Below are 14020 nucleotides of genomic sequence, written 5' to 3'. Positions count from 1 at the left end.
GATGAATGCACATCTTCAACGTATAGGTAGTGCGGTTTGTAGCTGTAGCAACGGATACCACAACTTGACCACATCCTCTGGTCATGTGTGGAGTTCGATGCGGCTAGACCCGGACTTTTTGCAGCCGTTCGGGCATCAGGAAGATCCCCGGCGGTGCCGATGGGCGATATCCTGGGTCAGAAAGACTACAAATATGCGCGGATTCTGTTTGACTTCGCCAAAGAGATGGGAATCGTCCTTGAATTGAGGGAGAAGGAAATATCTGCCCTCCAAATAGGACATAAGTAGTATTAGTTGTAAAGCTAGATATAATATTACATTTTAAGGAATGTGGCCTGGGCGTCATTACGAAATAAAAAAATTAAAATTGTTGAAATTTACATTAGCAGATACTTAACTTTTAATCAGTAAATCAAGTTGAGTAACAATAGATCCAATAGCAAGGTTACATTGTATCTCCTAACCTGGGGCTTGTCGCTCTCATCGGAAACTAACAAGCTGGATTTTTTGGAATCAAATCGACAATCGATCCAATCTTTACTCGACGGCAGATCTTTTATAAAAGTCGGGAGCAACAGATTCACAGGCACACTAGCACAGGAAATTAAGACGGCCTGAGAAGCTGGTACCACTGTTGAAGGCCGGAAGAAGGATTACAGTGCAAGGTATGAGAGAGTTTGAATGTAAGCGAGGTTTGGGGTAAGGACACGGACTATCCTGTTTGCTGATTGACATCGTTCTGAAAGGTTGCATGTGAAGCGTCGGCTTCGACATCCGAGGAATGATTTTCATCAACATCCCGATAATTCTTTGACTTCGCTGATGGCATTAACATCATCGGACGAACTGCGATGCAGCAGTTTGCGGGGCGTACACTCGACTGAAAAGCAAGCCCAGAGTGAAACGCAATATGCAAGACACTGATACGTCTGGTAGTCTTGTACGGGTGTGAGTCCTTGACTATGCTGACGGAGGACACCGAAGCACTCACCATATTTGAACGACGAATCCTAAGGATTCTCTTTGGCGGTGTGCGCGAGCAGCGCGTGTCGAAGATACGATGGTTGAGGCAGGTGATCAGGATGCCGGACCAGGAACCAGGAGGGCTCTTTGGCTGGATCAAATGTAACCAAACCTGGCGGAGATCAGGCAAGTCTTCTGAGCAGGTCAAGAAGCACAAATTAGAAATATCTAATGCTTTCACTTTTCTATTAATGAACAAAATAGTCATAGATTTATGAGCCATTGCCAACATCAAGAATGTGCATGACATCAGCGATGAAAGATGATGACAATGCGGCAACGTGCCGCCATTACTTAATAATAAATCAGCGTAAAGAAATAAGTGACCTTATGCCCTTTCTTTGAAGTAAAATTAATTTTTTTTAGCAAAAATGATCCAATCAAAATAATAAGTCATCATTGCCATCAGGAACCGAAAACATAATGCAAAAAAAATGTTGCAAAATTTTATTTCTTGGTCCAACAAAACTAAATCATAGAATTGATAAGTGCAAATGTCCGAAATGTGTTCTTGAAATATTTAATGAATTAATTAATGTTTTGCTCATGTTTTGTCTATCGCTCGCGAATTTTAAATCAATTTCAGTCATTTTGATAGACATGTCAAGATTTTTTGTTTTCATTTTGAAAGAATTATTAGCGCATGAATTAGCGTTAATGGAAAACCTGTCTGGGTGCATTTCGCAAGAAGCGCAAGAATTATCTTTTTGTTATGAATTTGCAAACGATGTAGCTTATCAAAACGTGTGGAACGTAGTATGATGGGGTGAAAAAAAAAACACAACCTGATGGTAAACGGTTCTTCGCACCAGTCGGCATTTCTCAAATTTGTCCTCACTTTACGATTCCACTCGATTGAGTCTCCTTACTCAAACCAACCGTTAATACATGAAACCATAACCTCTCGCTTGACGCTATTTCCAACCACCCGTACATAATCCTACTCCAACCACATACTGCCCGAAATACACTCCCCAGTAAGAGGCACGCTAGGCCGACACTTTGCTCCGATTGCTATCTATTGAATGGGTTTCGATTTCAGCGATTTATTTTCAACCCATTTCGACCGGCCCGTTTTCGAAATTTTATTTTACCGTGCCTTTGCCTGCTCGTAGCTTCACAAACGCCCAGGTAAGGGGTGTTACAAGTTCCGGTCAGTTTACTACACCCGTACGGCGTAAAGCGTTTTGGACGGATCCAGTGGATTGTGATACGACTCACACAGCGGTGACATTGATCACGTTTGCTCTCTTCGATTCTGGTCATCAAATTTGATGGTGATTCTTGTAAATGGACAGCAATTAACAGTTGCTATCACGTTTGGTAGCCTTTTACAGCATGCACAAGGGAGGCGATTACAATCACAATGTTCCAATTTGTTACAGTATTAAGAGGAAGTGGAGTCACCTGTTCGAAGGAGTTCATTATTTTTATTTTGGAATTTTATGTGAGATAAACCTTGAATGAACAGTTAAGCATTCATTTTCAATAAACATCCATCAAGCCTTTATTCATTAATTTCTAAACTGATCAAACCATAGGTTATGCCTCACTACTCAACACCCAATGCCACCCAGTTACAAATGAGCCCATCAATCACGATATGCAAAACAGTTTGCTTTAGCCCCTTTCCAACAGAGCAGTTTCGACTATTTTCATTTATCTCACCCTAACCATCTAGATAACAATCAGCGCGATCAATGAGCCATGTCAAAACACTGCACGAGTACGCATTGCAAATGCTGTTCCGACGATATAGGTCAAACATGATGATTTGGGCATCTGCCCCGTACCGAAGAAACGCCTTTCCTGTCGAATTTTGTTCATGTTTGCTCGGATGACTCCTGCCTAGCAAAACGTATCACTTCAAGTCTGCGAAATGGAAATTTTGGCCGGCCAATAAGGAAACGCTAAACTTAAGCAAATCATAGCAAAGCGGTACGGGAAACCGAGGGCCGTATGCCTTCTCCGAATTCCCACGATTTCATCATCCTGTCAGCGGATGAACATAAGTCTACGTTTTTTTTTTTTTTTTTTTTTTTGGGAATGGATCTCAACCAGTCGCCCCGAATCTGTCACATTTCAACGGTCGATCTCACAGTCGTAAAAAGGTACTGCCAGCTGAGGTCGCTGAATATGTATCCATCAAACAGCGCTGGTTGTCGCTAGTGACGATTGATAAATAAACATACAAACTGGACCGCTACAGGCGGAACCACGCGATGAGAAGATTTATTTAAGAGGAGCAAATAAACACTCCAATAATGCCAAAAGTTAGGTGTGTTAGGATGAATCAAACTCAAATGTGAAGGGTGGAAGTGTAGCAATCTATATGACAGTGAAGGGAGTTTTGATGTGAATGGGTTCTTCATCGTGTTCGAATGCCATTTAAAAATAAAAAAAATACTCAACAAACAAATATCTAAAAGTAGCATGCTAAGCAAAAATAAATTTTAAGTGAAGTGTAAAAAAAACATTCACTCTCTTTAATTTTGAGACATTGTACTACATTAAAAGAAAACGGGAAAGTATACAAAATTCATTGAACAGCTTCGCGAAATTTCGGATCGATTTTTTGTTGCAGTTATAATTACCAAACAGGATTGTAGGTTTCGAGGTTCCAAAATGTAAGAGAGATTTATTATCAAAATTTTCCCTATTTATAATTTTCTGAGTGTCACTCATGCCAGTGACACTCATTCACTACTCACTTCAGTGAACTCACTACTCACTTGACGAATTGCTCTTCGTCAAGTTCCTGTCTCACCGTTATGCGTGAACATTCATTTCAAATGTGAATATAAAAATCAAATATAATTTAAGATTTGTGAAGGAAATAGGAAATGAGAAGGAAAACAACAGGTCAAGGAAAATTTTATTCAAATTCAACTTGAAAAACAAAACAATGAGAGGAAAAAAAACAAAGAAAATGTATACAAATAATATGAAGTCTCTTTAAAAAAAAAAAAAACATTCAAAAATCAGTCGCAAAAATAACTAAAAAGTTATAAAAAAAAAATCCACAAAATCAACAATTAAAACATTGCGGAAAAAATCACAAACTAAAGGAAAACCACAAAACATCATCAAATGAAATAAAAAAATAAACTTTTTATAACACCTCCTTTGAAAAGCATACGTTTTACTCTAACGATGTTTTAATTTTAAAACGATTGAGTTTACTTTAAAAACCACCAACACTATAAATCCACGATTAAAAACAGATAAAAAGCATATAAACTAAAACCCCGATTTACAAACAACAAACCTGTAAACATCAAAACAAAGCAAAGCTACGGCAAGCTTGCAAATCACGACAGGAAACAGGAGAAAAAATCAATTTCACGCATATTTTAACGAAAAATAAACGAAATCAAAGCGCAAGCGGACAACGATTATATAAAACACAAACTAAAACACGAACAGTGTTGGCCGGCAGCAGCGACGAAATAAAAAGAGACGAAAAGCGCCGTTAAAATAAAAACCGAACCAAAACATATTGTAATTTTTCGCTCCATGACACAATGTAACTCAACGGGCTCGATCCCTTTTTTTACCAGGCGCTACCGATAGAAAACGATTTGATGTGATGTGTTTTGTGTTTAGTTTACGCGCTAAATGCTGACAAAGCTTCGAGCTTCTGCAGGCCGATTAGAAAATGGGAGAGGGAAAAGAGGGCGGACGGGTGCTATAAAATATCGATCCAAATACCATCCAACGCCTGGAACGCCTGCCCGAAGAGAGTAATAGCAGCAGCAAAAAAAAAATCAGCTGACACAGCTGTCCCTTTAAACGCGTGTCTGCTGCATGCGTCCCACAGTGCGTGGCGCTTGTGCTTTCACGCCAAACATCGCAGCGTGCTGCTGTAGCTATTTCAAGACGTCTGTTTTTGTTCGTTTTTTTTTTTAGACCCTTAGGATTAGCCCCATGTAGCCTGCCATCAACCGGTTCCGGCAGACCCGTCGACACCTTGTAACGTGCCTTGGACGCCGCCGGGAGACTTTCTACGACATCCTCAAAGGTTAGCAGATATCGATCTCTGGCAGACATCTGTAGTGGCGAAACCTAAAGCCGATGATAGTGATAGTTAATCGATGCTCTGCCAAAACGCCCGATGCCACGTGTAGATAGCGTCGAGATGAACTGAATCGATGGTGCGGTGATGCTGGATGCTGCTGTTGCAGCACAACACCACGATGCGGAAAAGATGCGATTCCAATGATAAAATGATTTAAGCTCGATCCGTTTGTTCGAGATTCCAGCGACGCTTTGGCACATTTTGTAAATATTACACTCGTTTTGCATTTTGTTTTCTTGCTAGTGATGGATGGGATGCTTCCTATCGCGTGTCTAGGCTGTGAAAGTACGGTTGTAAATAAAAATAGACAGGCTATGGTAGCTTCAAGGGGCTGTGACAGCGATAAGCAATGATTCACGAGGAGGAATTGTTTTCTTGTTAAGACAAGAGCTGAAGTATAAAATATATTGATTACGAATCAATAATTGAGGCGGCAGTCCGGTCGCCGAGATGAGTGAAGACAACTGTGCCGGTCTTCACGCGGCCGAAGGTACGACCGAAGGTAATTTCCCATCTGACTTCATTCCCGCGTAGTCCAACTGCTCACTATCCAACTACGGAGCATCAATAAGTCCAGTAAGACATTTGAAGGCTTACATGTACTAGCAGCTAGTTAAGCCAAGAAGGAAAACAAATTAGATTTCGATTATCTCCAAAATTATTGCTTTCAAAACTCTACGAAAAAGACACTTTCTTATCAAAAATAAAAACAAGCTACCTAAACAGCGACCTTCAGCATTGTTAAATATTGCCATTTTAAGCTCACATAAATATAACACATAAATTGCATACCGCAAATCATTCTCCTCCAGCAAAACCAGCTGCACAAACTCCCCGGTACATCCAACTGTTTGTTGCTGGCAGCAAAAACATCAAAAAACCCTCTGCAAACATTTGCCTAGCGCTAAAGGGACTGAGCTGTGCACTAGCGAGCGCCGAGTCAGGTTATTTATCGTGAGGCCATTCGCGTGGCTCCGTTGGATGCACTGACCAGATGAGTGACCGTGAAAATTCCGTACCCGAGTAAAACAGCCCCCGTTCGGTCAGTCTGAGCCGTGTCCGGACTTGGAAAGCACACGCTGTGGGCTGTGGAATTAATTGAGTTTTCACCCGGCGATAGTGATCGGGCCTGATGCTCGTGTGTCCATAGCTGCCAGAGTGCTGACTGGCGTTCCGTTTCCTACTCTTTGGTCGAATCTTTGGTGACCGTGGCAAATTGACATTGTCATTCTTGACGGTGAAATAAAAACAAGGGTTTTTTTGCCTTTTGGCCTTTTAAACTTTGGTAATGTTGGATTAAGGCGAGATGGATTCGTTGTGGTGTATAACGAATATTGTAACAAATAACTTGATATTGAAGGGCGACAATCTTCACACTGCCGGATCGGGGTTCAAGTCTTATCCGGATCGTTCCCTCGTAGTGAGAACTGGCTATACAACTACGTGGTATCAGCAAGTCTAATAAGCCATTAGAAGATGGCCGATGTGACCTAGAAGGTCGTTAATTAAGAACTTGATATGTCTCTTAGATAAATAAAGTCTGCAATATTTTGGATATTTATATGGATATTTAGAGTAGACATTTACTATATCAAATGTAATCAATATCAATCTAACAATTTTACCAAGAAAAAAATCACAACAAAAAAGTGCTATTCAGAAGTTTATCTTCAACAGCAATACGGCCTAGCCGGCCTATACTAATAAAAAAATCATCTTCAAGACATATTCTTCTTCTTCTGCTTGGCTTAACGATCTACTAGGTCACCTCGGCCTAGTAGATCACCCAGGCCATTGAATGAATTACTAGACTTACTGATGACACGTAATTGGATAATCAGAGCTCACAGTGGGCAATATGCCATACACTTAGAAAACTTAAACAGCTTACTAAACTTATACTAATATAAAAGCTAATATAATTCTACGAACCTTTAAAAATTTGATCTAGAGTCTCCAATTATGACGCGCAATACATCGGTTCATGCAATATTAAATTCATTCCACGTTCCAGGATGTCAAGTAAAAGGATTTACAGAGATATCAATTTGGGAGAATGACTCGGTGCTGTAGGTGACAGCAGCGCCGGTCTTTACACGGTGAGACCGGAATTCAAGTCCCATCCTGGGCTTTCCCCCGTAATGAGGACTGAATATCCAACTACGTAATATCAGCAAGTCTAGCAAGCCATTCGATGGCAAAGAAGCAAAGAAGCAAAGCAATAAGCAAAGAAGAAGTAGAGATATAAATTTAGATAACCCTAGAAAACCCCTAGAAACAAATGCATTGGCTTGAAAGAAGTATAATGGATAAAATATTATAAAAAAGCAATACGGCCTGACCGTCCTCTATGAATAAAAAAAAATATTATAAAAGCCATGCTTGAAGCTTGAGGGACTTAAATAGTTTTAACTCGTGTCTATTTCCGCATAATTTGTTTTCCACTACCAGATGGGTCGTAGTAAAATGTTTTGGAATAGGTCCCACCAAGTGTACGCTATAACCTTCTTGCGTATGGCAAAGAATCAGAATGTGTTCAAGACCAAAGAAACTAATGATCGATCTGCTGATCGAGCTGGTGCATGGAGTGAATGTTTTTATTACTACTCCATGCACTCATGCATGCAAAAAACTAAAAATCAAACCATACTGGAACAATCTTAGTCCCGTCGAATCAGGCGTTAAGTCGTTAGCGATGAATAAGTGGAACGTCTATTAATAACACTCACCGAAGGAAGTGACCGCTTTGTGTGAATATGGATTAAATGAGTAATTGGAACATCATGTAGGGAAAACGCTGCAGAACAATTTTGAATTTCGATTAAACTAGGCTATAAAGTCCTTAAGAACAGGTTTTGATTAGCAAGAAGTTAAGTGGTTTCATTTACTAATATTTGTAAAACAACCAAAAATACATGCCCATAGTTTGTCTAAAAAAATTCATAGTGCAAACTCGGAGTCTAAGTCCAAGAATAAATATTCTTCCATCGCATGCATTCATTCAAAATCAGCAAGCGGCCGAAGCCTGCTTGCTCGGCATTAATCTTCGTTCAGTTCCGATGCTCTGGAGAGTGAGAAAATTGCTGAGAAATTTCAAACAAGCCGTGGAAATTTTCTCTCTCTCTTGCTCCACCCGGAGATTACTCTCACCCATTCTCCGGCGTTAGGATTTTCCGTTCAACGGTGGAGAACGGTTGTTGCATTAGGTAACGCGTTGCAAAATGTTGCAGTGCAGTGACTGAAAAGAAAGCCCGCATAACGCCAGTGTAACGCCTTCAACGGAAAAAAAACGCACGTTTATTGATTTTCTTCCAATTTTCTTAACTCTGTTCTTTGTTTTTCGCTCCACTTCACAGCTGACGATGTGCGTGGCGGTGACAAGGATTCCCGCGCAAAAATTCTTCGCCTCACCTTTAACTCATAAATCATGGTCACCGATAGGGGGTAGGGATCGTATGTGGTAGGGATAAGAAGTTGCCCAAAGCCTCAACGAATGCCGCTCTGAAAAACTTTGACCTAGCAGACATCAACGACCCCCCCGCCATACTAACAGTTGGAGTGCTGTTCCGTCCATTCATCTTATTCAGTGAGTGGCGTCGTAATAGCACCGGAGGCAAAATATGGAGAGTAAAATGCATCGAGCAAAATGGAAGGCACCGTTCTACTCCCATCGAACTGAGTGTAGTAAAAATGGTTGTTAGCAGCAACAAAAAAAAAGCAGTCTTCCACAGTCCGAAACATACTATCCCGGACCTTAACATGATGACGCGTTGCATTCGAATATCCTTCGGCCATCCACGAGCTTTCGTAATAAAGAATAGAACACAAAAAAGGAAGGGTACGCCATCCTGCGTACAGTGATTTTAGGGATACGTCGTTCGGTGTACCAAAAACCCGCCCGAAACCGACAAGTGCGAGATGATTTATTGCAAATGAGAAAAGTTAGCCCGGAAAACGGGAGGACTCCCGTCGCCGTTTGGCGTCCTCCATTTGCTAGGCCAATAAAACACGCAAGCTTTCCACCCAACGTGGGCACGCGCGTCCGCGATTATACATTTCGGATGGTGGCTTTCTCATTTCCTACATTTATGGCACCTATCAGAATATGGACCCTGGTTTGGTCCTTCTGTTGGTTGCTTACTTGGGGGGTGGGATTGATAGAGCTTGCTTTACCTTTGGTTGTTTCTCTTGTTATTATTTTCATTCTTTTAAGACATTTTTTGGGTTGGGAGCATTGCTTTCTGTTATAGTTTTGAGGCGAGCAGGACGTGATACCTTAGAAAAGACACCCAGAGCACTTTTCAGTCTTTAAACAAATGATTAGCCGCTGATTAGTTTGATTCAGCCTGACCACTTTCTTCATCATAACATTAGGTCGTTAAAGTTACGATTGTCAGAATAATATTTCCACAAAACTGCTGAAGTTTATGGGATAGTAGCAGATCTAAAAGTGGACGGAGTAAGCGATCCCCTACGGCCCCGACAGCTGCAAGGTACAAGGTGTCTAAGAAAAGAGGCCTCGCGTTAGCAGTAGTAGTTTCGTAGTAAAGGCCTTATACGTTAGGGTAGGGGCCTCCTCAAAAAGACACGCTCAACCCAATAAGGTGAGCGGAGCGATTGAGATAGCTCTTTCGCTCACGACCCAACACTTATCCGGATCATTTCTTCTCACGCCGATTCCGACTGACTATCCAGATATAACCAACTCCAGGAAGCTAGAAATGGCAGATCCATACTTATCTTGGTTGTGTTGCCAACCAAAAACACAGATTTGTGAAAGATTGGTCTCCAACCGACAACCCACCATACGCTGTTTAAGAGCTGCTTAAAAGTTCTGTTCGAGCTGCAGGCTAATGAAACAAGCTAAAGAACAGCTTTTGCTAATAATTTATCATTCTATCTACGTTTCTTTATATGGGATCGTGATTGTTAGGATAATAGTTCACAATACTAATAACAATTTAATATTTTTTTAGTATAGCTGAATAAGTTGATTTTTCTCTATAACATATATATTATTGTTTACAGAATATCGCTATCTAACATCTGTAATAACTAAAGCCACATTTAACTAGAGCATTCTCACCGCATTGCTATTACCGCAAAAGTGCAACGAAAATTATGCTGATCACGTGGTAAATTTAAAAACGGTTTTCCTCCCGTTTATTTGGCGCCATTCACAGCGTCCTCTACTGTAAGCAACAGTTTGACAGCACGCGTCAAACCGCACAACTGTCAACACAAACACCCGCTTCAAATGTGCTTACCGGTCATAGCGGCAAACAAATCCGTGCTTGTCCGTACATACCCGCAAAGTGTGCCCAAAAATTAATTGCAAAAGTATGACCACTGCACCGGACGAAGTGGATCCTACATCGACAGACGCCTGGAAGCTTGAAGATCCCGAAGAGGAACCACTGAACAAAATAATACTGCGCAATGTAGGCGACCTAACGGTACCCGGCTTGAGGCGGCTGTGCAGCAAATATGGCACGGTGGTGGATGCGTTCAAAACAAACACACCCGGCATTGCATTTGTCGAATTTTCCAACGAAAGGTAAGAACGATGCATAATGTGCAGCACGCAAGTTATTAATTGGCTTTTTTGTGTTTTTTTTAGTGAAGCCGCCCTTGCCGTCAAACAGCTTAACATGAAGCTTGGCTATAACTATAATGTGGACATTGCAACACCAAAAGAAACGTTACCGACCGTGGTACCAGTCACTCAGAACGGTGAACCTGTGTCTCGTGCACCATTGACAGACGAGGACTGGGAAAAGGTCAGCCTCAAGCGTCGGTTCAATGTGGGCTTTTCATTACCACTGTTGATCAATTTTCCCGTGCAAGAATTGTTAGCGACGAGTGTAAACTATCGTGCGTTGGATGGGTGTTTAAGGCGGACAGATCCGGAGCTGTTTTTTCGCATCTACAAAGTAGAGGATTTGTTCGAAACACCCAAAATAATGGATTATGATCCGGCGGAACTGCAGGAACGTGTGGATGCTTTACAAAAATCGCATCCCAACGAAAAAAATAAGCTCTATGGTGACTGCTTCTCGTACCAAGGACTCAGCGAGAAGGAGCATGCCCGGTTTGATTATTCGTACTGCGTGGTTTGCAAAGGGTATGGATTTAATTACTGCAAGGGTTGCCGTACGTACTACTGCTCGGTGCAGCATCAGAAGCAACACTACGAGGAACACAAACTGTTGTGTCCTACAGCAGCAGGAGCAGCAGCATCCGCAGATGATACGTTGAGCGAGATCAAATGCGAAACGGCTGTACCAAAGCAAGCTCCCCCGGTCAACATTCTCACCAGAGATCCACTTCCGGGGACGAAGGTGAAGGTGTTTATTACGGCCATTCCAACACCGGATCGTATTTATGTACGATTGGCAGAACCTGCCGCTAATGAGCAATATCTGAAAACTATCGGCGAATTTGCTCGTGCAGGATTGAATGCTGTTCCGGTTGTAAATAGTAAAGTTCCTGTACCTGGGGACATTTATCTTGCCCTGTACGAGCCGCTGAATGTGTACGGACGTGTACTGGTAGCGGAAGTCGGTCCGGACAAATCGAAATGTGTATTCATTGATCATGGGATGGTAACGTTCGTTGACAATCGCGCTCTACTACTGATTGACGATATCCGTCTCGCCTACCGAAAGGTGCAGGTGTACAAGGTGTGCCTAACGGACATTACGGATGAACCAGGCGAACGTGAAAAGGCCGTACAATACTTGACGAAGCTGAAGGACCGCCCCTTGCAGATGAGCTATCGATTTCATGTTAATAATATCGTCGATGTGCAGCTGCAAACACCCGAAGGAGCAAGCGTGAACGAAAAGATCAACAGGCTGATAAAAATTATGCCAATACGGCTTGAAACAAGCCCAGGACGCAACGTACGAAGTAATGCTTTCGTTATGTATAAGGTAAGATATCAGGATTAGTGTTGGCAGATTCAGAACATTCGCTGCCTTTCGGTATAGTGAGAAGTAAGAATTTGTTCCAAGGGTATTATGATTAGATTCGATTTGGATTTTATCGAGGCTCATTCTGATAAGGATTCTCTATCTTCAATGGCAATGAAATCTCACTTCTCAATAGCCTCTTTCTAGGCAACAAAATCTCACTTCGCCAGGAGCAAAATGTTTCTTCTCTCTATAGTAAGAAGTGCCTATTCACTATAGTGAGAAGCAAGATTTTTTCCTAGGATTCTCACTATGTTAAACAGGTACTTCTCACTATAGTGAGAAACGAGATTTGGTTCTTTTGTCAGTGTGGGTAGCAATTCGTAGATTCGAATTGCTACCCAACAGCGAATCGCATTAGGATTCGCTTTCCCCAACGCTAAATAGGATCGCGTGAATAATTTGAATAAATAATAATTTTCTTGATACTATTTTGTTTTCAACTACCCTTCCAGGATCTAACTCAAGCAGAGCCAACAGTTGGCGATAACAAATGCATTATGATCCTTAACCGTACAACCATTCTGCTCGACAGCCGTATCACCTGGATAGCGGTAGATGATCTTCCATACCTAAAAAATCTACAAGCCATGCTCGAATGCTACGGTAGAAAGGTGGCCGATTTGAAAGAATCATACCTACCCCGCGAAGGAGAAATGTGTTTGGTCCAGTGCCTTAACCGTTGGTATCGTGGTGTCTGTTACGAAACGGCCGGCGATGGCAAACCGGCCATCTTTTTGTGTGATTACGGATCCATGACACTGGTAGATTTGGCCAACGTGCGTAAATTACCGATCCAACTAGCGACGAAAGTGATCCGCACGCACGATGGCATCGTGGAACATCTAAGGGACGCAAAGGCGAACGGGCTAGTGCTGGATGCGATGTTTCTAGACATTTATCTGCCAGAAAATGAACCAGTAAAGGTTGACATTCGCCAACATACGGTCATGAAAGGTTTGCCCGGTGTAGAGGAAAAGGAAACGAACACGCTGCTAAATTTGCATGAGCTGGGAATTTTTTTAAAATCGCGCCAAACGAACCTTTGACGAAAAGTTACATTACACGCACGGAGCTGATTCTCAAGCGATTGTGTATAGGTAATGCTAAAATTAAGACGAAAACAGAAAACAGTTTTACCAAGAGTAGAATTAGATGACAAATTTATGTAAAAAAAAAGTCGTTTAATAAATCCAGGATTGACAGACAGATTTTTGAAACGTTAGCTTTAGCGTTAGCGTTGCTTTTTTATTTATTAATTTATTTATTTTTTAAATTGTGATATACGGTCCGTTCTGACGGATCAACCATCACTTTCGTCCGTGTGATTACATTCCCGTCGAAATCTGATGAGTCTAATTCGCAGCACGATCAATCGTAGAGCCAGAGGCGGATCTTCCCATAACCGGACTGAGCGGCCGCGTGGGGCCCCTACCTCAAAAGGAGCTTCGAGCAGAACCCCAAAACGTAGTGGTTGTTGTAATATCCGGGAGACGGAAAAACGCCCGATGGCTGCATTATGCATTTTTGTTGTACGTTTGTAAATGTTGCTACATATTTAAACCGTGGGGCTTCGTATCCGAATACCGTATATCTTCAGCGTATACCGCGATCAGGATTGTTTGATCGAAGATGATCCTTGAAGATTCCATTCTTCGAATCTGGGACGATCACTTTTAGCAACAAATTAAAGAGACGATAGACAAGACCATCCTCATGGCGCAAGTTCTGTCGTAACCCTGTAAAAATCGACAACCAAACTCCATTGCGGTTACTTTTCATCCAATCCACAACAATCACGTTGACAGCTACAAACAGCTGATTACTGTGTGTGCGGCGGTGGCCTGTGTGGTGATTTTTTCCGGCAACAACACACCGTCTCCTTCGATGCAGGTTCTAGTGGGCTTTGCAAATTTGTTTATTTTAGCCAAGCACTTGCGATAAT

At 41.8% G+C, this 14020-nt stretch overlaps 3 protein-coding genes across 6 annotated transcripts in view; 2 read left to right on the top strand and 1 right to left on the bottom strand.

Annotated features, from left to right (window-relative positions):
• Window positions 1–14020, top strand: part of LOC126556512 (peroxidase-like) — a 201458-nt gene that overhangs the window by 92997 nt on the left and 94441 nt on the right. The gene's annotated exons all lie outside the window — the stretch shown is intronic.
• Window positions 1–14020, bottom strand: part of LOC126556264 (zinc finger C4H2 domain-containing protein) — a 36834-nt gene that overhangs the window by 88 nt on the left and 22726 nt on the right. The window lies entirely within an intron of this gene.
• On the top strand, window positions 10444–13124 carry LOC126555964 (protein vreteno). The gene is made up of 3 exons (XM_050211108.1): window positions 10444–10658; window positions 10722–12036; window positions 12531–13124. The coding sequence occupies exons 1-3, from the start codon at window positions 10444–10446 to the stop codon at window positions 13122–13124; spliced, it is 2124 nt and encodes a 707-aa protein (XP_050067065.1).

This window comes from Anopheles maculipalpis, chromosome 2RL (assembly GCF_943734695.1).
Source record: "Anopheles maculipalpis chromosome 2RL, idAnoMacuDA_375_x, whole genome shotgun sequence".
Classification (NCBI taxonomy): Eukaryota; Metazoa; Arthropoda; class Insecta; order Diptera; family Culicidae; genus Anopheles; species Anopheles maculipalpis.
The sequence above is the reverse complement of the archived record's forward strand: the minus strand, read 5'-3'. Positions and strand labels throughout refer to the sequence as shown.